Consider the following 23710-nt stretch of genomic DNA (forward strand, 5'->3'; position numbering starts at 1 on the left):
ATCTGAGTCTGGCCTATATTCAGGAAAACAGTCCTCAGTTTTGATGAGACAGATAGTGGGAAGAAAAAATAGATTCAATAAAGAGAACTTGGTCGAGACATGGGTAGCAGGAACATTTTGGGGTACAGGCCAGCCGGGGCCAGGCTGCTTGGGAGGAAGTGCTGGGGAAAGGCAACAGCTTTGGACTCTGCTATCTCAAACAACGCGCCCTCACTGCGTTCTGTAGCACCGCGGCCCGGCGGGGATCGGCTCTGCGGCCATCGGAGCGGACGAGGCGCTCTGCCCGCAGCCCCGGGCTGTTTGTGCCCGGCGTGCTCCAGCTCCCCGCTCCCGGCGCTGCCCGGGGCGGGGTCGCGGCCGGGCCCCGAGCACCGCGAGGCGGCGGCGGCGCAGCTGCTGCTGCTCGGGCTGAGCGCCGAGGCCGCCCTGGCGCTGCTGGAGCGGAGCCCGGCGCTGCTGCGGCTGCCCACGGAGCGGCTCCGGGAGCGCGCCGAGGAGCTGCGGCGCCTGGGGCTGGACGGAGGTAGGGCAGCGAGCGGGGCTGCGGGCGGCACGGCGGGGCTCCGCCGCCGGGCTGCCCGCTGACCTACTGCCCGCAGGCCGGCTGCAGCGGGCCCTGAGCCGCTGTCCGCAGCTCCTCCACGTGCCCCGCAAGAGGCTGCAGGCGGCGGTGCGGCTGCTGCGGGAGCGCTGCCTGTTCACGGCGGAGCAGCTGCGGGAGGTGCTGGGGACCTGCCCCGCCGTCCTGCGGGAGGAGCCGCGCACCCTCCATCAGCAGTTCCAGGTGAGGAGCGGGACCCGCGCTGCTGGCGGGACGGGCTGCGGGAATAGGGCGGTGCCTGACACCCCCGTGCCGCCCGCAGTACGCCTACTTCAGAATGGGGGTCCAGCAGAAGGAGATGGTGAAGGCTCGCCTCTTCCAAATGCCCTTTGCCGAGCTCCGCAGTCGGCACATCTTCCTGGAGCGCCGGGGGCTCTACGAGACCCCGCACAAAGGACAGACCCAAATTAATAACCCAAAACTGAAGGACATCCTTCAGCTCCCGGAGGAAGACTTCTTGGCCAGCCTGGCCTACTCTACCCCAGAGGAGTTTGAGGTCTTCAAGAAGCTGCTGGCTCGAGAGGAGGAAGAGAAGGAGGAAGAGGAGGATGTGGATGCACTGTACACAGAGGATGATGATGATGATTTGGACAGTGATGAAAGTAGAACAGCCCGGGAATGAGGTGAGGCTCCGAGGTGCCAGCCCTCCCCTGCTGCTGCACCCACACTGGGTGCTTTGGGCTCCCACCCCACACCAGCACAAGCTGGGGTGGGTGCAGGGCCCCATGGTGCCAATAAATCCCATCTGTCAAATACAACACCACTCATTCCTCCTCCTTGCCCAACTGCTTTAAAAAACAAAACAAAACAGTTTCCATAAAGTGTTTTTATTAAAAAAAAAAATCAAACAAAAACCCCTAATTTATTTCCAAGACTAGGTTAAAACCTTCTGGCTGCATTACATACTGAGCCAGCTGTGGGACAGGAGGCTGTGGGCTGCTCTGCTGGCTGGCAGTGGGACCAGGCTGCCTGGTGCTGTGGGGACAGGTCCTGGGATACAGAACTGTCCCATGGCAGGGCCACCTCCCCCTCCACAGCCCATGTCAGTGCTGATCTCGTGACTGGCAGAGCAGTGGTGCAAATACTTTCAGACCACAGCTCCAAACTCTCCTGTCTGGGTTTCCCCTTGCCCTGCTCTTCCTGCTAGGGAGGGCTGGCTGCTTCTCCTGCCCTGGGAAGGCAGGGCTGCTGTGCTTGCCAGGCAGCTGGAGCAGGACCAGGCAGCCTTGGAGGAAAACAAGGCATGTCTGTCCTGTGGGAGCCAAGCTGGAGGTGGTGCAGGAGGGGAGCAGCACACTGGCCAGCTGCTCGTGGCTCCACAGTGTCCCTGCCCCAGGCTGAGCACTGTCACACTGCTCCCAGGAGGGAGAGGGTGGTGGCAGGAGCGCTGAAACTCCTGGGCCTGTCTCTGCTTGAGACGTGGCTGAGCAACAGAGCTCTGCTTGGCAGGAGGGGAGGCCCTGCCCACCAGGACAGTCCCACTCTGCTGGGGCCGTGAGGCTCTATACCATAACTGCGATATATCTCTGGTATGTGTTAATTTATAATATACACCGTGTACGTTAATACACAAATCTATGTTTAACTAGTGTTGTCATACAAACTCACAAAAACTAGGAACGTTTCTAAGCTACGCTTTTTCTTTCCTCGCCTGCCCTGCTGCAGTGCTGGGTGCTGGTCCTCTCCTCCACATAACCCTGCAGCACTGGTGCCACAGGGATGTGCAGGGCAGGGATGGTGTGTGGGGATGGCTTCCTCACCAGGCCTCTGCTGTGCCCTGCACTGCTGTGGAGGCAGCTGCAAGTGTGGTGGCACTGGCATGCCTCAGCTGACAGATTTCACCCTACAGATCACATTTTAAATTCTATTTAGGTGCTCTATTGGTTTCTGAGCTGGAAATTTGGTTAAAACCAGGGCTTGTTTACAAAGCAAAGAAAAAAGGCAGGCAGTAGAAGCTGCCTCAGTTTCCCCTGCTAGAGCAGAGGAAACAGGAATGCTCCTCTACTGCCCGTGCTCACCTCAGCACTCGGAGCTGCTCACCATTTCTAACTCATCTACAGAGGCTTCTCCTCAGAGCATGTTTTTGGGGGCCAGATTGCAGGTGATGGCTAAAGCTTTTTGGTCTGCATTAAACTGTTTTATTGGAGGGTTATAGGTAATTTTTAACCTTGGATTAGGAAAACAGATTGGTGCAGATGCTGTTGGCAAGGAGCTGGGCTGATCCCTGAGTGAAGCGGGGAGCCCGTCGCTGGTGCAGAGTGGCTGGGGGTGCTGAGCAGGGCTGGCCCCTCCAGGGGCACTGCTGCTCAGCTCCTCAGGGGCAGAGGGGGCCAGCAAAGGCGGTGCTGGGCCAGCAGGGGGAAAGGGAGCACTACTCAGAGTGCTGATCCAGCTGCGTGTCCCTAATGGGCTGCAGGAGAGGGAGAGGTTGACACCAGGCAGGAAGGCTCCCCTGCTGTGTTCAACCCAGTGAGCAGATCTGATCTTCCTGGTGTTCAATAAGCCCTTAGATGTGGAAAGACGAAGCTTCTACTGCTTTAAACCCTGTGGAGGAGCAGGAGTAAAATGAGCTGGTGTGCAGAGCTGGTCTCTTCCCACCCTGTGCACCAGTCTTGTGCTGAGAGAAGGGGACCTGCTGCCCCCAGGCCTCCAGCCTCTGCCTGGCCTTTCTATGCAGGAATCTCTTGTTCATATGGAATTGCCAAACCAGGGGGAAGCAGAGCATGGCCTCCACCCCAGCCACAACGAGGAGCCCTCAGCTGTAAGCACTCACACCCCCTCAAGATGGTGGCATGAGCCAGGTTGTGCCCTGGCCTGCACCACCTCCCTGACTCCCTGCACGAGCACTGGCCCTGCCTGCAGCTGAGGAGGGCTGGGGCAGGTACTTACTGCTATGGCTTCTTCAGTGTGTGACTGTTGCTTGGCTTTCTGCAAGAGAAGGGAGGACAGCACTGTCAGCCCCAGGCCCCTGGCCATTGCTCACAGGCCAGCACACAGCTCTGGCATCCAAGCTTTGGTCATGTCTGTACCCCTTAGCAGTCCACCCCCAGCTGGGTGTCCCCATGCATGCTGGGGCATTCCAGCCTGTCCAGGATCCCAGGAAGGCTGGCACATCCAGTGTGCTGTACCTGCTGCTTGTCCCCTTGGAACTGGTGCTCTCACAGCTCTCCTTGTAGCAGATATCCTGCTGTACCTTGTAGACTCTCCTGGACCTGCACACACAGGGGAGATGTGAGTGTAGGGGACAGAAGGAAGAGATGTGCTTTGATGAGAGTGAAGGGCAAGTCTGGGTATTTCCCCTATTTCCTTCCAGGCTGCAGTAGCCACCAATGGGGCTCAGCCTGCTGTGCTGGAGCACTGATCCCAGCCAGGCCTTTGTGCCTCCATCGCAGGGAGGCCGGGGCAGAGCAGAACCCCCCATGCCCTGGCACTGCATCAGGGCTCCCCCAGCCCTCTGCCCACAGATGGAGAGGCAGCCAGGAGCTGGATGGGATCTGCTGCTCTCTGGGGATCACACACACCAAATCCAACCTTGCTGCTACGTGGGTGGGTAACACCAGCATGGGGCTGTCACTTCAGCACCACCCTGCCCTGCTGCACAGCTGGGGTGGCCACAGGGACATGTCAGGCTGCTCAGCCTGCACTGGGGAGGGGGCAGCTGCCAGCTGGGCTTGGAGACAGCCTTGTGCTCACTCTCCCTTCCCCAAAGCCGAGCTGCAGGGAGACACCCCCAGCTCAGAGCACAAGGGGAAGGGGGCAGCATAACCTGCAGGCAGTACTCACAGATAGTGGCAGGTGCCTCCTTCCCACACTGGGAATGACCTGGTTTCCGAGTACAGCCGCGTGCACCAGTGTGGCACCTTCTTGCAGGCTGCTTGGGGAATAGGAGAGGGGAGCTACCACTGAGCCCATCCCCGGCCCTGCCTGCCTGTGCCTTGTGGCAAGGGGCTGGTGAGGCCCCCCTGGCTTCCTGGCCATGCTGGCCCACCAGCAGAAGCAGAGCCCCCAGGCTCACACTGCCTACCTAAGTCTGTGGGTAAGGCAGGGGCCTGGCTTGCCAGGCAGAGAGCCCAGCCAGGAGCAGGGACCAGACCTGCACTCACATCTCCTCACACTGAGAGCAGAGCCCAGCCCCTCTCTCAGCTGCCAGCATGACACAGATCTCTAGCAAAGCCTGGGCACTGTGGGAGCCCCTGGGCGCTGGCAGGGTGTGCTGGGTGACCTACATGCTGGGGGACATCCTGTGACAGGGACAGCCACCAGCCTGGCAGTGCAGGAGGCAGCTTGGCCCTCGGCTGGCACTCACCCAGCTGGCAGACCCGGCCCTTGAAGCCCGGGCGGCAGGCACAGTGGTAGGACTCTTCATCTCGGGTACAGGTGCCTCCATTCCTGCAGGGATTCTTGGAGCAGTTCTGCCCCTCTCCTGCAAAACACGCTCGACCGTCAGCCTGGGGCCACAGCTCAGCCCTGCCAAGCCCCTGGCGTTGCCAGGGTGCTCCCAGGCAGAGCAGGGGGGTGCCTGCCACGCCTCCAAGGAGGGCAGGCTGGTGCTGAGCAGGTTGCCTGTGGGGCCAGGGCTGGGTCCTGCTGCTGTGGGTCTCCCCCTGGGACTTACTCTTGCTCTTTGCCTCACGCAGCTGCAGTGCCAGGCTGTCCCAGCTGGACACCTCTGTGTTCTCCAGCTTCACTGGAGCCTCTGGTTCTGGACAATGAGAGGATTAAATGTCACCTTCCAGGCCAGAGCCAGACCCAAAGGCAGCTCCTCCAAGGGGATCCAGCCTGCCTGCAGCTTTGGGGGACTGGTCAGGCCTGAGGCAGTGCTCTAACCCTCCCCAGCAACCCTAGAATTGGGGTGACACTCTCACTCCTCCTGGAAGGGGCTGGGACACACAGTCCTGGGGAGGCAGGGGCAGAACCAGGATGTGCATGAGGCCAAGGGCTGCCCTCAGGTGTGCCAGGCCCCTTCCCCACCCCATGGTGTGGGGTTCACAGGTGCTCTAGGGTATCTTGGGTTGGCCCCCAGTCTTCTAGGGATGGAAAATGGGGGTTAAGTCGGGACTAGTGAGGGGTTTCTCACCCAAGCACCCTCCTCTGGTGTGAGGCTGCTCTTGACAGTGGGGGCTGCACTGGGCTGCACTGGAGGGCTATGGAGCCACTGCTCAGGCCCCTGCTGCTGCTGGCATGGAAGAAGGGCAGCCACAGTCAGCACTGCCTCCCATCAGCCAGGATCCTTCTCTGGGCTCCCCTAGCCAGTCCCCCTCTCCTCGGGCAGGGGTCTAACAAGCAGAGCAGAGTTTGCCTGCCCAGGGCCAAGTGAGAGGGCTCCATCCTCCTCTTCAGCTCCCCCAGCCCTACAGCAGCCTGCCTGGCTGCCACCCCAGCTTGCAGGGAGGTGCAGGAGATGGTACTGGCTGACAGGAGCAGGGCACAAAGGCACAAGAGCACTTACGTGTCTTCACAGTGATGGATTTTCCCAGCGCCGTGCCAAACCTGGCACTGATCCTCCCTCTGCCATCCACCAGCTCTGTGAACCTGGGACAGGAGAGCCATAAGGGTACAGGGCACTGCAGGTCCCCCAGGCTTTAAGTGTAAAGCATTCACTGGTGGCATCAGGCTCTGTGCAAGTCCCATGGGGGAACTGCTCTCAGGGTAAGGGGCCTGGCTGAGAACCCCAGTGGGTGGGCAGGAAGCTGCACCCCAGCAGGAGCATGGCTCGACCCTGCACACACCTGGGCATGGAAGCTGGGGAAAGGGACTGGCTCAGCCTATGTGTACAGCATTCACTGGTGGCATCAGGCTCCGTGCAAGTCCCGTGGGGGAACTGCTCTCACTCTCAGGGTAAGGGGCCTGGCTGAGAACCCCAGTGGGTGGGCAGGAAGCTGCACCCCAGCAGGAGCATGGCTCGACCCTGCACACACCTGGGCATGGAAGCTGGGGAAAGGGACTGGCTCAGCCTGTTGCTTGGGCCGAGTGGAAGGGCCAGGAGCGCTGAGGCAGTGCTTACCTGGGGGCTGGCGAGGGCTCCTCAGCCGTGTCGTGATCTGCCAGCAGGCGGAGCTCCGGCAGGAAGGCTGGGGGCAGCCGGTTCCGCAGAACCCGGGGGTGCCCGGCTTGGCTCCACCGTCTCTCTGGAGCCCCATCCCTCTGCACTGCAGAGCAAAGGATGAGGCTTAATGGAGGCAGTGTGAGCCAGCAACTGACCTCCCAGCCAGTTCCATCATCCCAGGCTGCCAGGTGGCACACACACACTCTCCACACACCGGGGGTGCAGGTGCCCACCACCAACCCTACAACCCCCACCTCCCACTGCAGTGGGTGTGTGTCCTGTCCCCACAGCCTGCTGCAGACACCCAGTGCTGGCGCAGCAAGGGCTGTCACTGTTGCCATACTGGTTTCCACCCTGTACCCCGCTTCCCTGTGATCCCATGTGCTGCAGCAGTGCAGCAGAGCCGGGGGCACTTACAGGTGCTGACGTGGAGGTGGATGGGCTCGCTGTGCAGCTGGCCTTGCTCCGTGCTCTGCACAGCTGTCAGGGACAGGTGGTAGCGCTGCCCGGGCAGCAGGTCCCGCACCGTGTAGGACACCAGCTTGCCGTTGGGCACGTAGCGGCTCTTGACGCTCTGCGCCGTGGTGACATTGATGATGTACCCCTCCATGGTGCCCGCGGGCGGCTGCTCCCACGCCATGGACACAGAGGTGGCGGTGACGTGCGAGGCGGTGAGGTTTTGTGGGGGGAGAGGCCCTGCAGCAGGCAGGGGATGGGGAGGAAAGCGGTCAGAGTGGTGGCCCTGAATGGCCCTACTTGCTCACATCACCTTCCTGGCACTGCCCAGACCAGCCCCGAGCCTGCTCCAGCCATGGCATGCACAGTGAGGGGATGCTCAACACTAGGTCCTTGCCAAGACAGAGCCTCAGTGCACCCTGGCACCCAGGTCAGCCCTTGCCTTCTGACTGCCAGACAGCAGGGGATGAATCTGTGCATGGGGCTGGCTCGTGCTGGTTTCAGAGACTGAACAACATTTGGCAGGGGAGGACATGCCAGTGACTTTCCTGGCCTCGCCAGCCCTGCCTGCACACCTCCTACTTGCTGTGCTGGCCAGACAGTCTGGCAGCTCCCACACCTCTCCCTCCCCACAGCTTTCCTGCCAAGCTGGGATGGCAAAGGCAACCTCACTCACTTGTCCACACATGAAAAGGGGCTGTGGCCAGGCTCTCTGAGGGGTGGTCTTCCACTCCCAGGCCGCTCAGCGTTGTGACATGGATGATATACCTCTCTCCTGGCTGCAGGTCCCTGTGCAGGACAAAGAGAGGGTGGGAAGGGGTAAGCAGGGCAGCCTGGGGGAGCCAAGCCCTGGCAGCAGCAGCAGCCCACTCACAGGAAGGTGTACTTGGCCACGCTGCTGTTCAGCTCCACGGTGCGGCCTGCCAGGTCCCCCGTGTGGCGGATGGAGACCCTCACCCTACTGACAGTGGAGTGCTGGAGGCGGTGCAGAGCCCACTGCACCGTGATGGCACTGGCAGTGACATTCGTGATCTCAAAGCCTTCCACCGGGCGCGGTCCTGGCCGGGGCAAGCAGAGAGGACTGCGGTCATCGTGGGTCACCCCCTCCCTTCCCCCTGCGCCCCCAAGGGGGTCCTGCTGGCACCTCTGGGTCACCTTCCCCAGTGGAACAGCTCAGTGCCACCTCTCCCACTGCACTCATGCTCTCCTCGCAGTCTCCAGGCAGGCGGGAGGCACATCTGTCTGCCCACCCACAGGGCCTTGTGCCACTCAAAGAGCCCTGACGCTGTCCCCTCTGCCCCAGCTCCCTACCACAGCTCCAAAGGGGCTGCAGTGCCCAGGCCCAGCCCTAACTATAGCACCATCAAGGTTGGAAGAGACCTAGGAGATCATCCAATCCAACCATCCTCCCAGCACTGTCACTATAACCCCTAAAGCACATCACCCAGCACCAGATCCAGATGCCTCCTGACCACCTCCAGAGATGGTGACTCTACCACCTCCCTGGACATGCTATTCCAATGTTTGACCACCCAAAGAGTGAAACATTTTTTACTACTATCTAATGTGGATTCCCTGTCTTGGCTTTAGGCCATTTGTTCTTGTTCTCTCTCTGCAGGCCTGACAGAATAAATCAGCCTCCACCACACAACAACCTCCCGTCAGGGAGTTTTGGAGAGTTATGAGGTCCCCCTGAGCCTCTTCTTCTCAAGGCTAAACAAACCCAGCTCTCTCAGCTGTTTCTCATAAGGTATGTTTGCTAGACCCTTGACAAGCCGTGTTGCCCTTCTCTGGACATGCTCCAGTGCCTCAATGTCCTTTTTAAAGTGAGGGGCCCAGAACTGAACGCACTGCAGCCTCAACAATGCCAAGAGCAGAGGGATGATCACTTCCCTCGTGCTGCTGGCGCGCTGCCCTCTACACAGGTCAAGATGCCATTGGCCTCCTTAGCCATTTGGGCCCACTGTTGGCTCATTTCAGCCAGCTGTCAACCAGCAGCCCCAAGTCCCTTTATGCTGAGGAGCTCTTCACCCCTTCCCCAGCCTGGATCTTCAAGGGGCTGCTGTGACCCAAGTGCAGGACTCAACACTTGGCCTTATGGCACATCATGCTGTTGTCCTTGGCCTTTTTGTTGAGTGTGCCACGGTCTCTCTGCAGAGCCTTCCTACCCTCAAGTCGATCAACACTCCCATTCAACTTGGAGTTGGCTACAAATTTACTGAGGGTACACAAAATCCCTAGGCCCAGACCATCAGCAAATACGTTAAACAGGACCAGCCCCAAACTGAGGCCTGGGGAACCCCACTAGTGACTGCTAAGTCCATGGCACACTTCAGGTGGCCATCCTGACCCCAACATCCAGCCGTGGCTTGAGGCCCCATGAGATGCTGTGCCCAGCATCATGCTGCCATCTCCTCCCCTGGGCTGCACTTGGTCTCAGCCAGCTGTGGGAAATGGGGCTTTACCACCACCATTCTCCTCTCCTCAGAGGCCATCTGCTCTCCTAATTCCCTCCATTCTGTTTGCATTTGATTTCCACATCTGCCTGGGGATCGAAGCTGCTCTGCCTGTCCATGCCCCAGAGGCATCACTGTGCCCCTTCCTCTGCTCATGGAGCAGAGGTCCCTGACAGCCCTGCCCTTGCTGCCATGTTCCCACGGCAAGCCCAGCAGTATGGCAAGGTGACCGCTTCACAGGGTTGCAGAAGCCCCGCTGCCTGCCTTGCACAGGGGCTCCTCATACTCTCCTGGGCACAGTGACAAGGAGCAGAACAGCCTGGCCCCAATGAACAGGGCTCAGGAGCAATCCCTGCTGCAAGCTCCCTCACAGCCCCTGGACAGGGTGAGCCACAGGGTGTCAGGCCTTTTACTCACAGCAAAGAAAACAGCGATTCTCTGTGTCAAGCACTTTGCAGAGGCCCCCAGCTGGATTTTAGGATCTGCACCAGCAAACCTGCCAGGTGTGATACCACGCTGTAGCTGGTGGCAGGCTGGAGGTGGCAGCACAAAACCTGGCACCTGCAGGGGCCGCGCACGCTCACGACCGTGATCCCCCTGGGCACGCTACTCACTAGTGCGCGTGGTGAGCATGACGGGCCTGCTGATATCATTCTTGTTGTTCACGTTGCGTTTGACTGAAAAGACAGAAATATTGTAGGCTCTGCCGGAGGTTAGTGCCCGCAATTGGTGGGCAGAACGACTTCGGTCCACAAAATCTGTCCTGCGGTAAGAGCCGTCGAGGGATACGTACGTCACGGCGTAGCCGTCAATGAGTTGCCTGGCAGCTGCGTCCTCAGGTGGGTGCCAAGAAATCAACACACCAGTGTCCTCCACCCTTTCCACCTTTAATGAGGTTGGTGGCAGCAATTCTTCAGGGTGTGTGCAAAAGCAAAGGGGAGAGGTAATGCCATGAATCTTTAGAGAACAGACCCCGTCAGCAAGCGGCAGAACAGCGGTGATAAGAGGACAAGGTCCTCGCTCGTCTCACTTGGCACACCTGGCAGGGGCTCTCTGGGGGTAAGCCACCCCTGGCCCAGTGGGCACAGGAGGAGCCAGGGTGCCAGGAGCATTCCCTGGTATCACTGGTGGCCAAGCACTTGCCACTGTGGGATGGGGTGAGGAGTTTGGGGGAGGCCAGTGCCAACAGGCTTCCCTCGGATGCCTCTGCCTCCCCTCCTGAGGGCATCCGAGGGATTGCCATTGCTGCAGGGGAAACCTGTCCCCCATGTCCTGGTGCCAAGCTCAGCACCTGTGGCAGCGACTCAGCATGCCAGCACCCACCCATGGCACTGGTGGGGCATGGGCTGCCCATGCCCAAGGCAGCCCCCAGCCCTGCCCGCCTCAAGGAGTGCTGCAGGTCCCGGATGGTGTTGAGCCCCTCATGGGCAGTGGGCACTGCCAGGCTGGCGTCAAGCCCCACATCATGTCCTGCTGCTGCTGCTGCTGAGGGCCTTTACCTTTTTCGCAGTTCTTGCCTGTGTAGCTGACTTTGCAGGTGCAGCTGTGGGTGCCATTGCTGGGCAGGCAGTAGCCTCTGCTCCCACAGGGGCTGGAGAAGCACGGGTCACTGGCTGTGGGAGAGGTGCCAGGTTTGGCAGTGTCAGCAGTGCCACTGACACCAGGGCCGCCCTGCGCTGCCCTGCCTGCCTCACCTGTCTCACAGTGGTAGCCAAAGAAACCCTCTGGGCACACACAGAGGTAGGAGCCCCCGTAGCTCTCACACTCCCCTCCATTTTGGCAAGGGTCTGACTCGCAGGCATCCACTTCTGCAGGGGGAAGAAGGCCAACAGTGAGCATGCCAGCAGCCAGCTCCCAGGCTCCATGAATGAGCAACAGTGACAGACCCCCACGGGGGCAGCAGGGCAGATGCATAGCCCAGGGTCTGGCACAGCTGGGCTGGACACTGAAACCCCCACTGTGCACCATGGCACCCACATCCCTGGGAAGGGGTGGACACCTTAGAAAGGGAGTCTATCACTGGTGGACACTTCATTCCTTGCTCCCTCCCCATCAGAGCAGTTTCAGCTCTGCCCCCAAAACTACAGGCAAGGAAGTGCAACAATGAGCAGCCAGGTGATGGCTTGGGGTCAAGGTGTCCAAGACAGCAACCAGCTACCTGGCATGGTGCCAGCCCTGCCAGTGTCCTGGTGCCCACAGTCCAGCCTCCCAGTGACCCAGGAAGAGAGAGCCCCTACCTGTCTCACACTGGGTCCCCAGGAAGCCCTCAGGACAGTAGCAAGCAAAGGACCCGGGGAGGTCTTGGCAGGTCCCACTGTTCTTGCAGGGCTCCGACTGGCACTCGTCAACATCTGGGGTCCAGTGGGAAGAAAGGCACCAGCTCAGCACACAGACAGCTGGTGGCCAGGGACAGGGGCTTGGAGAGGCAGCACTATTCCCACAGGGCATGGGCCCTTCCCATGTCATTTGCTTCCCAAAGCCCAGTGGCCAGCGACATCCCTGCTCCTGGATGCCCACTGCTTCAGGCCTGTCCCTGAAGAACACAGCCTGGGGACATTCCTTCAGGGATACCTGGGGACAACTGGCAGTGTGGGGCTGTGCTAAGAGATCCATTCCATAGGGTGCTTGTGTCATGTCCCCTCATCTAACTTCCAACAGCCCACCTTCCCCTACCACTGTCCTCTACAGATCCCAGGGAACTGGGCTGGAGCCACCTGCCAGAGTCCCACCACCTCCCATGCTGTCCACTGTCCCCAAACAGGAGCAGCATCTCCCTGATGGAAAAACTTATGGTTGGCTGGGAGTCCTGGGAAAGAAGCCCTTTCCTCAGGCTGATCCAAGCACACACAGCTCCTGGTAACCTAGCTCCTTGTGATGGAGCTCACAATCCACTGGGGCTCTCCCAAGGGCGGGAGGGTGAGGAAGGGATTGTGACAGTCCTGGAGCATGCCTGGCCTGGTGTCTTACCCAGCTCGCAGTGGTAGCCGGTGTAACCTGGCTCACACAGGCACAGGAAGGCAGAGACACGGTCCTTGCACTGGCCACCATTCAGGCAGGGCTGCGACTGGCACTCATCAATCTCTAAAGGCATGTGAGCAAGGGAGAGACATGAGCACAGGACAGGGGGGAAGGCAGCAGACAACTGGAGTGCATATCCTGGGGTCACCAAACCATGCTGATGACCACAGGCCACTGGGATGGTGTCCCAGGGCTTGCCCACTCCCCAGCACTCCTCACCATCACACTCAGGGGGGTCGCTCCAGACACCTGGCACACGGCAGACACGGGGATGGTTGTGCTGGCTGAGGATGTAGCCCAGCTCACACTGGTATTCAGCCACTGAGCCCACCTTGGTGGAGTTGAAAGAAGCCTGGGCATGTTTCACCTCACTGGGGATGCCACAGTCGATCTCTGTGGAGAGACAGGGGATGAATGGGGCCAACAGAGGCACCCCAAGTTCCCAGCCAGCAGGGGAAGTGCAAGGCCCTTACCAATCTGGCAGTGCTTCCCTACATAGCCCAGGGAGCAGGTGCAAGCATAGCCCCCGCCGAGGTCCTCGCAGGTAGCCCCATTCTCACAGGGGCTAAGAAAGCAAGGGGAGGGCACTGGAAGAAGAGCAGAGCAAGGAATGAAACCAGAGCCGGCCCCCTTCCCCTTCCAGCAGGGCACAAGGAAGAGTTGCAAGGAAGGGGGCTCAAAGCAAGCAGCGAGCTCCTGACAGTCAGCCCCAGAATGCCCCCAGGCAGTGTCACACCCTCCTCAAACGTACCGATCTCGCAGTGCCGGCCGGTGTAGCCTGGGGGACAGTCACACTTGTACTTGCCGATGTAGTGGAAACAGGTGCCTCCATTCTGGCAGGGCCCCGACGCGCAGGGGTCCGGCTTGCCTGGGGGCACAAGGTGGGCGTGAGGCCGGTGGGGCAGCGGCCACCTCTCCTCCCAGGGGGGCCCGGGGGGCTGTACCGATCTCGCAGTGCTTGCCGGTGAAGCGGTAGGGGCAGCTGCAGTGGTACTCGCCGTCCGCCTCCCTGCAGGTGCCGCCGTTGCGGCAGGGCCCCGCGCTGCAGAGCCGAGGCTTGGCTGCAGAGAGAGCGCCCAGAGCGGGGTCACCCCGAGCTGCTGCGCCCCACCAGCACCCCACAGCCCTCGCTGCTGACTGCACCCTGCGTCCAGCAGCACCACAAAAACTGCACCCCTGCAGATGTGTGCTGGGGCCTTGGGGCCCAACAGGTGCATGATGCTGGGAGACAGCTGGCTGCCCCCAAGGGCAGAAGTTGTGGCATGTAAATAAAAAATATCAACACTGATGGTGTTGTACGGGAAACAACTGGATCTGCTGCTGCAGCTGTTGGGTGACACGAAGTGAGTCATTCAATCCCTCCCTCTACCCTGCAGGATGGGATGGGAAAACCTGAACCAACTTCCAGCTCTGCAAGTAACTGTTCATCTCCCAAGAAGGTCTAAGCCCTTCTCCCAAGCTGTGCCAGGTGCTGGGGCCACAGAGAGCACTGTGGAGGTACCTTTCTCGCAGTGCATGCCAAGGAAGCCTTGAGGACACTCGCAGATGTAGGAGTCATCGTGAACCTTGCAGGACCCCCCGTTCAAGCAGGGCTCTGAGTCGCAGGGGGACGGCATCGCTGCAGAGCCAAACACAGGGCATCACCAAGGACATCTGGCCAGGAGTACAAGGGCAGCAGGGTACCCCCTGCTCACTCCCACCCCAGGGCTGTTCCTGCCACCCCATGGAGTCTTACTGTGGTTGGTGCCATAGTTGGTGTGGCAGACACAGAGGTAGCTCCCGCCATACTCCATGCAGTACCCGCCGTCCGGGCACTGCGTGTTCATGTTGCACGGTGTCGTGGTGACTTCTGTAAACACATGGCCAGGGCCAGCCTCTTTCAGTCAGTGGCAGGAGGACACCCACATGGAAACAGGAGTCTCCTAACTTTGCAGGGTCCAATGAGACAGGATGGATCCTCTGGCACAGACAGTGCAAATGGTAATGCCCAGCCTGGATGCTCAGTGAGCTTCAGCAAGGGAGCACACAAAGGCCACGACTTCCTCCCCACCCATGGGAGCTGAGCTGAGGCAGAGGCTGGGAGAGGCACAGCTCCAAGGGAAGGAGCTGATGGAGGTGGAAGCATTGCCATCTCACCAGGTGACAATATTTCCAGGCTCAAATTCAGTGTGTGCCCCTGGCACTGTGCTAGGCTCAGGGATGGGCAGTGTCTCCTTGCTGACCCACAGGCTGCCTGACTCAAGCATCCTGGAGGGAATGAACACAGCAGACAAGAAGCTTTCACCTACCAAATTCACAGAGGAGACCAAAAAACCCAGGAAGGCACTGGCAGACGGTGACGTTCCCCTCCAGACAACTGCCCCCATTACGACACTCACAGCCCTCAGAGAGCTCTGCAAGAGAGGAAACAGGAGCTTCCCAGGACCTCTCCTGCTTGTGGGCTGGGACAGAAAAGCAGCCTTGCCAGATGCCACTCACAGGGGAAGCTCAGGCGAGCAGCAGCCCTGAGGCCCTCAGACACACAGGCACAGCCTCCTCCAGGAGGAGGGACCCTCTGCTCAATCCCAGAGCCCTGAACAGGCCCTCTGGGGCTGCTGCTGCTCCCTCTCAGGAGCATGAAGGCTCCCCTTGACACGCTGCCCCCCACTAGCAAGTCCCCTTGGCTGTACTCACGGTCTCGGCAGTCCTGCCCAGTGTAGCCCTCCTGGCACTCGCAGACATAGCCCCGCTCGGTCTCCAGACAGCTGCCTGCATTCTGGCACGGGTGGGACAGGCAGGCACCAGGCATGCGGGGCCCACCTGTGGGGAATGGAGAGCCTGAGCTGGACAGGTCCAGTCTGGGGCTGGAATATCCTCTGTCCTGGGGATCCTGCTGGAGGTTCCAGCATGGTCAAGCAGCCCCGCAGGAAGGTGCTCCCTCCTGGCAGCACCACGGCCGCTCTGCACGTGCCAACCACCAGCTTCAGCAGTGCCTATGACTGACACAGCCCCTTTGCAGCCATTTGCCCATTCCTGCCCAGTGCTCCTGATTGCAGTTTCCATGCCAGGCTGGTCCAGGCACAACCTCACTCACCGTACTGGCAGTTGTTGCCATAATAACCGGGGGAGCAGGTGCAGATGTAGCGGCCAGGGCGGATGTAATTGCACGTCTGCCGGTTCTGGCAACTCCGGTCCTCACAGGAAGATGAGTCTGGTAAGGGGAAAGCAAAGATGTCAGCAGGAGGAGAGCCTGGGCTTGAGAGAGGGGCCATGATAGCCAGCAGAAGATGGGGGACACAGTCCCTGCCGTGGGTCATGCTGGGGCACAGGCACCTGTCTCGCAGCGCTGTCCCACAAAGGGCTCCAGGCACACACAGGTGTAGTTATCGACCAGGTCAATGCAGTGCCCACCATTCAGGCATGGGCTGGACTCACATTCGTTCACCTCTGCAAGGGAACGCCAGGAAAGGTCATCAGGTCATGTGTGGGCACAGCCAGCTCACCTGGTGCCTCCCTCCCAGCCTGGATGATGCCCAGGAGGGTGAAGGCGATGGACAGGAAAAAATAGGGGCCAAACATTCCCCTCCCAAAACTACATCCAGGAATGAAGCTGACTGGGAAGGAAGCTTGCCAAGGTATGAAATGCCACCATCTCCATCCCATACCTGTCTCTGTCACCTACCTGTTTGGCAGTCTTCCCCTGTGTACCCCAACTGGCACAAGCATGTTGCTGTCTTGTTCACCACCTGGCAACTCCCACCATTCTGGCACACCCTGTTCTCACACGGTGATTCTGCTGCAGGAGAACATCAAAAAAAGAGGGGGCAGGGATGTCAGCCTAGGCACAGGACTAGCACATGGCACCCTCTACACATGGTGATACCAGGCCTAGGCAGAGCACAGGCTGGAGCCACCCATGCACCTTCTGTCAGGAGACAGTGGCCATGTCCCCAGGCATGACTGTCCCCAAAACCTGTCCTTAGGCAGCTCAGCTCTTCATCCCACCACACCCCCTGGAAGTCAGTGTGCTCTGCTGGGCATTTCTCCCTCCCTTCCTTCCTCCCCCACAAGTCAACTCCCTTCTCGCCTTTTCCACTGGCGCGGCAGCTTGCTGGGAGCCAAATGCCTTGGCGGCACTTCCACTGGCAGGCGGAGGCCAGCAGTGGGGAAAACCTGTAACCACAGCCCCTGCCAGGGACTGGGAGGGTCTCCCCTGGCTTTGAAAAGCTTGGGACCAGAGCATCACCTGCAAAAGCAGGGCCTGCAAGGCTTGTTTGAGCACTGCCTGCCAGCTTTTCTGGCTAAGGGAGTGGTGGTGGAAGAGTTCTGGCAGCAGTGCTGAGCAAAGCCCTCAGAAAAGTCAGCAGCAGGAAAGGCTCATGGCCAGAGAAAAGCTTCTTCTGCCTGAAGCAAGCTGAAATCTAAGCTGGCTGTCACAAACTGCTAGAGCCCAGCAGCTACTGCAGGAGCCCTGGTCTGAAGAGCCCTCCCAAGAGCTGAAGTGCCCCCCAAGCCTGGGGTCTCTGCTTTGCAAGTGCCACACTGCTCACCAGTCTCGCAGCTGTTGCCTCTGAAGCCTGGCGGGCACCTGCAGGTGAACCTGCCAGCACCGTTGAGGCAGGTGGCTCCGTTCTGACATGGGTGGGAGAGGCACTCATCCACATCTGAAACAGAGCCCCAGGTGGGGACAGGACCTCAGGGTGGGGACAGACAGACCGCCAGCACGCAGCAGTGACACCGAGAGCGAGACCTGCTCCCTGCAGCAAAGCGCTCACCAACATGGCACCTCTTCCCAGTAAAACCGGCCAGGCAGGAGCAGGTGTAGGAGGGGTTCCCCGTGATGCAGTCCTCAATACACTTCCCCCCATTCAGGCAGGGCCGCAGTGTCAGGCAGACAGAGGCTGTGGGAACAGGCAGTGACCCCTGTCAGCCCCCACCCTGGCAGGGCTCACCTGCCACCTTCCAGCCACACCAGGGCCAGGGTCCTTCCCTGCACCCGCCCGGCTCCCTGGGGTGCTTGGGGAGCCCGTGGGGCTGCCTGCCTGATGGCAGGGCAGGGGCTGCTCCTTGCGGGCTCCCCTGGGGCAGGGGGCAGTTTTACTCCTCCTGTGCAAGGGGGAGAGGCTGCACAGCTCTGCAGCCTGGCTGGGGAAAGGTCTGCTCCACTGGCTGAGGGGGCATGAACATGCCCTCACTTTTCATCCAGGGCAGAGGGAAAGGGGACGGGAGAGCCCATGTACAGAAAATCCACCGACAACGCAAGACACACAGACCACGAGTGGGAAAACACGGCCAGGGGGAGGTGGGGATGAGGAACCGGAGACCAACAGCTCTGTGAGACACGTGCCAGGACCCCCAGAGTGGGGAGCATTTCCAGGCCCTGGCAACCTAACCCCACATGGCAGGCTGGCATTCAGCAGCCCTCCATTCAGCTCAGCCCAATGTACGAGGAGTGATGGACACATGCACCCCCCAAGGGTGCTGGCCCCTCATGCCCTGCCTGGCAGTGGGCTGGCAGGGGCCCAACTGTGCACATCACCTCCTCCCCAGCCTCCCTCATCACTCCCCGCAGGCTTCTTTAACTAAGAACTTTTCCTCCCCTTCCCATTCGCTCTCCCAGCCGTTCCCAGCCCCAGGGCAACCACAGGTGCCATCCCAACCACAGCAGGTGCTGAAGACAGTCCCCACATAGCTGCCTCCCCTCCCTCCCCAAAGCCCTTCCAGACATCTCTTCCACCCCGCGGAGGTGGGGATTGAGGCAGGGAAAGATGGGGCTGGAGAACAGTGTGGGGTTGGGTTGGGAGTTAAGTAAACCTAACTGCTGTCCTCTTACTTGTATTGCTGCAGCCCCCCACTTGCACCTGGGCATCATCGATTCTGAACACCCAGCGCCCGGGGATACCCACATTTGTCGTCATCTCCACGTCAGCGATGTCATCGGTGCGGGATCCGGGGATGTTGAAGTAGCGCTTTCCATCACCAGCGTTAAAACCTGCCTGGAAGGACAAAGGCACAGAGTAAAGAGACATCACTAATGCACGGGAAAAAGGCTGGAGCACCAGCACTCATCTCTCTTGTCACGTGGCACCACTCAGACCAACTTTCCCTTTCCACATGCCACAGGCCAGTCTCAGTCCTGTTCACACGACAGGACAACAGGGTGAAGTGGTTGCTTGGCCTGCTCAATCCCTTCCTGGGAATTCAAACCCCATTTGCTTCCTCTCCACCTGCAGCATCCTGCCTGCTGCAGGGTGTTCACACGACAGGACAACAGGGTGAAGGGGAAGCTTGGCCTGCTCAATCCCTTCCTGGGAATTCAAACCCCATTTGCTTCCTCTCCACCTGCAGCATCCTGCCTGCTGCAGGCTAGCAAGCAGGGAGCCAAGCACGGATCAACTGTCGGTAAGTTCACACATCCAAGTGGGTACTGGGGTTTTTGCGGGTGTGGGTGTTGGCTTTTTTTTCCCTTTAACACAACAACACACACAGGGATGAAATAAAACTACAAGCAAAAGCTGTGCTAGCCGTGGCAGCTGCTCTTAAAGGCTGAGGTTAGGAAGCAAAAGGGACTGTGAAGTGGCAGCCAAGGCAAAGATCTGTGGTTTCGGGATAACAAAGCCCCCTGTATGGTCTCAGCTTTGAGAGCCAGAGCACACACAGATATTTAAGAACTCTGAAGAAGGAAAAAAAAAAAACAAGCAGGGGGAGATTTTCCACCTCCAAGAAACCCAAACAGGAGCCACGAGCTCCGAAGGCGGATGTGCTACCCAGGCACCCCAGGGGCTACATTTGCCACTTACCTGTGCTGCGATGCCACCGAGCCCAGCAAAGTCCCCCCCACTGCTGGCGTGCATACCCGTGGTCCAGGTGATGGACTCATAGTTAAAGATGGTGAAGGAAAGCTTGCCATCCGTGATGAGGACAATCTGGAAAGTGTTTACCTGCAGCAGGGAGGGGAGGAAAGCAGTGAGGGACGATGAACCAGTCCTAAAATAAAGTGACAGAAACTACATTCAGCAAAGGGATGTTTCCTACAACCCCAGTCCTCCTCTACGAGCAAGGGCATTAGAGTTTAATTATTTTTAATCCTAACTTGTTGTGATCCTGAGCTAGAACAGCTCGCTTCTCATCCCAGAGAAATGGGAAAAATGGGGGAAAATATGGATATTGAGCATCTGGAAGGCAAAAGGTGCCTCACTTTTGCCCAAGGAGGCTGATGATGTAAAGCCTCCACAAGGCACAAAAGGAGGATTTGGTATTGCTCGCCCACTATTGCTCTCTCATGGCAAGGTATGGTGATGGAGCCATCATGGTCAACATGGCCAAGATCACGGCCAGCTGAGCTCTGCTGACAGCTCTGTGCCAAGTGGAAGGTCTGGCACCACACTGAAGGCACACAGGTGGGGTGGCTGCTCTGCCTCAGCTACTCACTGGTGAAAATGAGTTGCCCCCGAAGAAGGTGACTCGGTACCAGGTTGCAATGAAGACCCACTGTGCAGAAAACCCTGGGAACTCAGGGAAATACTGGGCAATGTCCCTGCTCGCTCTGTCCAGGATGGGCTGCTCCGTGCTCTCTCGGTAATATATTTCACCTGCCCGCCGATTATCCACATCTGCCCAGAAAGCAGCAACCACACGCCGGTCCTTGGAGATGGGGAAGGCCACTGGTGTGAACTGGGAGACCTCCTTCAGGAATGAGATGATCCCATTGTTGTTTACCTGCGGAGAGGAAGGGAAAGAAACGGGTGGCCACAGTTGACTCCTGCTGCCAGCAGGAATCCATGTTTTAGAGGTGCTTTCCATTTCATCTTCCTCTCCCCCTCCCCTTTCCACAAACATTGGAGCGCTTCCCCTTCCTGTCCTTAGAAGCAGAGACGTGCCTCAGCACCCACAACACCCCCAGCCCCCCGGGCCAGCCGCCTGCTCACTGGAGCGCGGGTGCGGGCCGCTGCCCGAACAAACCCAGCCCTGTTCTCCAGGCCAGGGGAAGGAACAGCTGCACAAACTGCAGGAGCCCTGCGCATAAAACAAACAGTGCCCGGTGCGTGGGGCCAGCTCACGGCACTGCTCTTGGCAGGGGAGAGGGCCTCAGCTCGCTCCCCAGCCTCACAGGCAGCCCATGGGCTGGACCCTCCTGCCAGGGGGGCTGTGGGGCCGTGTGGGCACTGGCCCAGCGTGGGAGGAGCCCTGCTGCATCCACCCCCGGCAAGCACAGCACCCCGGGTGAGCCACCATGCTCTGGATCCCCAGGAGAGCAAGCATGGCCACCCCCAGCAAAGCTGCTCTCGTTAAAGGGGGGATGCCAGACCCCCAGGCTCAGATACTTCAAGCTGTTCCTCAGCACTACTTGAGGCATTTAGGGTTCTGGGATGCCTGGCCCACGGATGCACAGCAGAGGCAGCCTGAGCCCAGGGAAGGACACTGGAAATAGTGGATGTTGCTGCCTGGAGTGTTACCTCCCAGCTTGGGGATGCAGTGGGAAATGAGGAAGGGGAAGAAACCCCCTGCCTGCCTGAACAGGGATCAAAGGGATATGTTCTCACCCTGAGCTCCCAAATTCCCTGGAGGACACCCTGCCAGCACTCTGCCACAGTGCCATGACTGGCAGTCCAGTCAGCTCCAAGCCACTCTGTTCCCCAGCCCACAAGCGACCGTGGGACAGGCAGGAACACACAGACTCCAGCCAAGCTCTCCAGGCAGGATGGAAAAGGGGGCCTGGTACAGGCAGGAGGCTCTCAGCTGGAGAGAGCAGCTCTGGCACACGGGCAGGCAGCAGTGTCACACTCGTGTGCCAAAAAGGAGCTGGGAGCCAGCATCCCCAGGAGCCATGTGGAAGCCAGAGTGCCTTCACCCCAGCTGCCAGCACACCGAGGCATGGGGGGCTGAGCTCTGATGGCCTTGTGCAGCCCCTGGGGGAGGTCCCCGGTCCCTGAGGAGGTCTCATAGCCCCTCCATCTGAACACAGGGCAGTCCTTACTGTGACTAAGGGAAAGAGGATTCTGTTTTCCCAAAGCCTCCGTAACCCCACTGTGTCCGCAGAGGAACATTCTTCCCTTGATTAAAGCAAGATGGGAGAGAACCAGAGCCAAGAAGGGTTTTTTTTGTTGTTGCTGGTTTTTGTGAAGGAGGAGGGGGGTGGTTGGAGGCAGCCCTTGAGCACAGAGGTTTCCAGGTGAACTCAGCCCTGTGCCAGTCCCCCAGGACAGCAGCTCCCAGGGGAGGAGGGCCCCTGCCACAGGGACTTCTGTGCTGGGGGCAGGCAAGCTGGCCCTGCAGAGCCGTGGGGTTTAGCTCAGGGAAAGGGGATGCACTGTCCTCTGATCCCTGCAGCCCCTCCAATACCTAGAGCTACATCCTCTGCATCCTCTATGGGACAACCATCATGTCACCTGGCTTCTTCCAGCCCCTTGTATCCTTCCACAGTGGCTCAAGCCCCAAGCCTGCATCCCTCCCACCCGACGGCAGGGCTGGTGCTCTGATCAGGGGAAAAACACAACCAGGCAGGACTAAGGACGCCCTGTGCTGAGCCAAGGCAGTGGAATGGTACTTGAGCCCAGCTCTGGAATGGCATCAAGGCAATGCTCAGCCCTCTCCTCTGCCACCTGGGTCTGGGCCATCACTAAGCCCAGAGCAAACCAGGGAGATGGGATCAGGATACTGAAGGATTCACTGTGCCAGGTGGAAACAGCCATGGGGAGCTCAAATCTCACTTCTAGATGCAAGAAAGCACCACTCAAAAGACTCCACAGACAGCCAGGCACTTGGGCTTGCCCCTCTGGCCACAGCCACAGGGAACATGATGGGTCAGGCATCTTTGGCCACAGTCTCCTCCCGGTGGCTTAGGGGCTGCAAGGGAGTGTGCCACCAGTATTCCCAGCAGCCCAGTGTGTGCAGGGAAAGGCAAGGGAATCAGATATGCCGAGTGGGCAGCTCAAAGTGCAGCTGTCTTTATTCTAATCACACCCAGAGCCCCACCAACACCCCTTTGCTGCAGCAAGGGCCACCAGCCAGGGGCCACCACGCTAGGGCTGCAGCACAGCAGCTCTGGGCTCTTGCCCACCAGATGTGTCCTGCTTCCCGCTGTCGGGATCCCCCAGCCTGTCACCAAGCCAGTCCCACTGAGGCACGCAGGCAGTGCAGGCTCCAGCAGGGCTAAGCCCCGGCTCCCCACCGAGGCTGAGGCTTTGCCCAGCACTGCCAAGGCTCTGGGGCCACGGTCCTCGCTGGGCACCCCCACACTGAGCCCATCATCCTCGGCACAGCGCCGCTCCCCTGATGCTTCCAGGGAAGCGGGGACCACCTGATGGCCCCCAGGGAAACTCGGATGCATCCAAGCAGGGCAGGAAAGAGGAAATAAGAGAAAGGGAAGAGGAAGAATGAGACAGAAAAGAGGCAATTAGAGGGAGGGAAAAGAGGGACTAGGAGGAAATAAGTGGAAATTACTCACATAGAGGCCGGTGTGCCCCGCACCAAAGAAGGGGAAGGGGATGGAGAGGGGCCGGAGCTCGGAGCCACCGTCGTCCTGCTTCCGCGTGGCGGCGTCGCCCTGCGCCGGCCCGAAGGGGTAGAAGTCCCCGAGCGGCACCTCCGCAGCGGCCCACAGCCACTCGCCCAGTGCCACCAGCACGGCCCAGCCTGCCAGGACCTGCATGGCCGCGGCACCGCCGCTCGCCTCTCACGGCGGCACCGGCCACGGAAGCATGGCGGGGGCGGGGCGGGGCGGGGCGGGACGCCCGCGGAGGGGCACGGGAGGGCGGTGGCGGTGGCTGTGGCTGCCCGGAGCCGGGAGCCGTGCGCTGGGAGCGGTCCCGCAGCGCGGAGCGGAGCGCACCAGAGGCCCCTCAGCTCTGAGGCGCTCCGAGCGCCCTCACCCTGCCGGCCACGCCCCCGCGCCTCATTTGCATAGCCGGGGTGTGGCCGGCCAATGGGCGCGCGGCGCGAGGGGGGCGGGGCCCAGGGGGCGGGGCCGCGCTCCGCGGGGCGCGCGCGCGGCGGGGGCGCCCCCCGTGGCACCGCGGACCCGAGTGGGCACCGAGACCCCTGTGCCCCCCCTGTCCCGGTCCCTCAAAGCACTGGGCTGCATGGGGAACGAAAAAACAGTGAAGGAGAAAAAAAACTGGGCCGTTTACCTCTTTTTCCCTGGTTTTTTGGCTT

General features: G+C 59.9%; 2 protein-coding genes across 5 annotated transcripts; one reads left to right on the plus strand and one right to left on the minus strand.

Annotated features, from left to right (window-relative positions):
• The first annotated feature begins 99 nt into the window (after nucleotides 1–99).
• On the plus strand, nucleotides 100–1356 carry MTERF4 (mitochondrial transcription termination factor 4). Its single transcript, XM_039727924.1, has 3 exons — nucleotides 100–523; nucleotides 600–784; nucleotides 864–1356. The coding sequence occupies exons 1-3, from the start codon at nucleotides 100–102 to the stop codon at nucleotides 1221–1223; spliced, it is 969 nt and encodes a 322-aa protein (XP_039583858.1). The 3' UTR covers nucleotides 1224–1356.
• A 56-nt stretch (nucleotides 1357–1412) lies between these two features.
• On the minus strand, nucleotides 1413–23342 carry SNED1 (sushi, nidogen and EGF like domains 1). 4 transcript variants are annotated; one of them, XM_039727972.1, is made up of 33 exons: nucleotides 23004–23342; nucleotides 19988–20275; nucleotides 19357–19497; nucleotides 18390–18552; nucleotides 17332–17457; nucleotides 17107–17220; nucleotides 16239–16349; nucleotides 15890–16003; nucleotides 15651–15767; nucleotides 15251–15376; nucleotides 14866–14970; nucleotides 14313–14426; nucleotides 14079–14195; nucleotides 13522–13638; nucleotides 13329–13445; nucleotides 13051–13164; nucleotides 12797–12970; nucleotides 12527–12640; nucleotides 11797–11910; nucleotides 11254–11367; nucleotides 11059–11172; nucleotides 10174–10470; nucleotides 7978–8161; nucleotides 7780–7892; nucleotides 7065–7343; nucleotides 6606–6750; nucleotides 6051–6133; nucleotides 5217–5303; nucleotides 4908–5024; nucleotides 4385–4472; nucleotides 3730–3813; nucleotides 3491–3529; nucleotides 1413–3145 (listed from the first exon to the last, which is right to left on the minus strand). In XM_039727972.1, the coding sequence occupies exons 1-32, from the start codon at nucleotides 23205–23207 to the stop codon at nucleotides 3493–3495; spliced, it is 4332 nt and encodes a 1443-aa protein (XP_039583906.1). In that variant the 5' UTR covers nucleotides 23208–23342; the 3' UTR covers nucleotides 1413–3145; nucleotides 3491–3492. The 4 variants fall into 4 exon arrangements, with proteins under 4 accessions (XP_039583906.1, XP_039583905.1, XP_039583909.1 ...); XM_039727971.1 differs by having other exon boundaries at nucleotides 16239–16352; XM_039727975.1 differs by lacking the exon at nucleotides 13051–13164 and having other exon boundaries at nucleotides 16239–16352; nucleotides 23004–23341.
• Between the last annotated feature and the right edge of the window lie 368 nt (nucleotides 23343–23710).

This window comes from Passer montanus, unplaced genomic scaffold (genome assembly GCF_014805655.1).
Source record: "Passer montanus isolate IOZ18808 unplaced genomic scaffold, ASM1480565v1 scaffold63, whole genome shotgun sequence".
NCBI classification, from domain to species: Eukaryota; Metazoa; Chordata; class Aves; order Passeriformes; family Passeridae; genus Passer; species Passer montanus.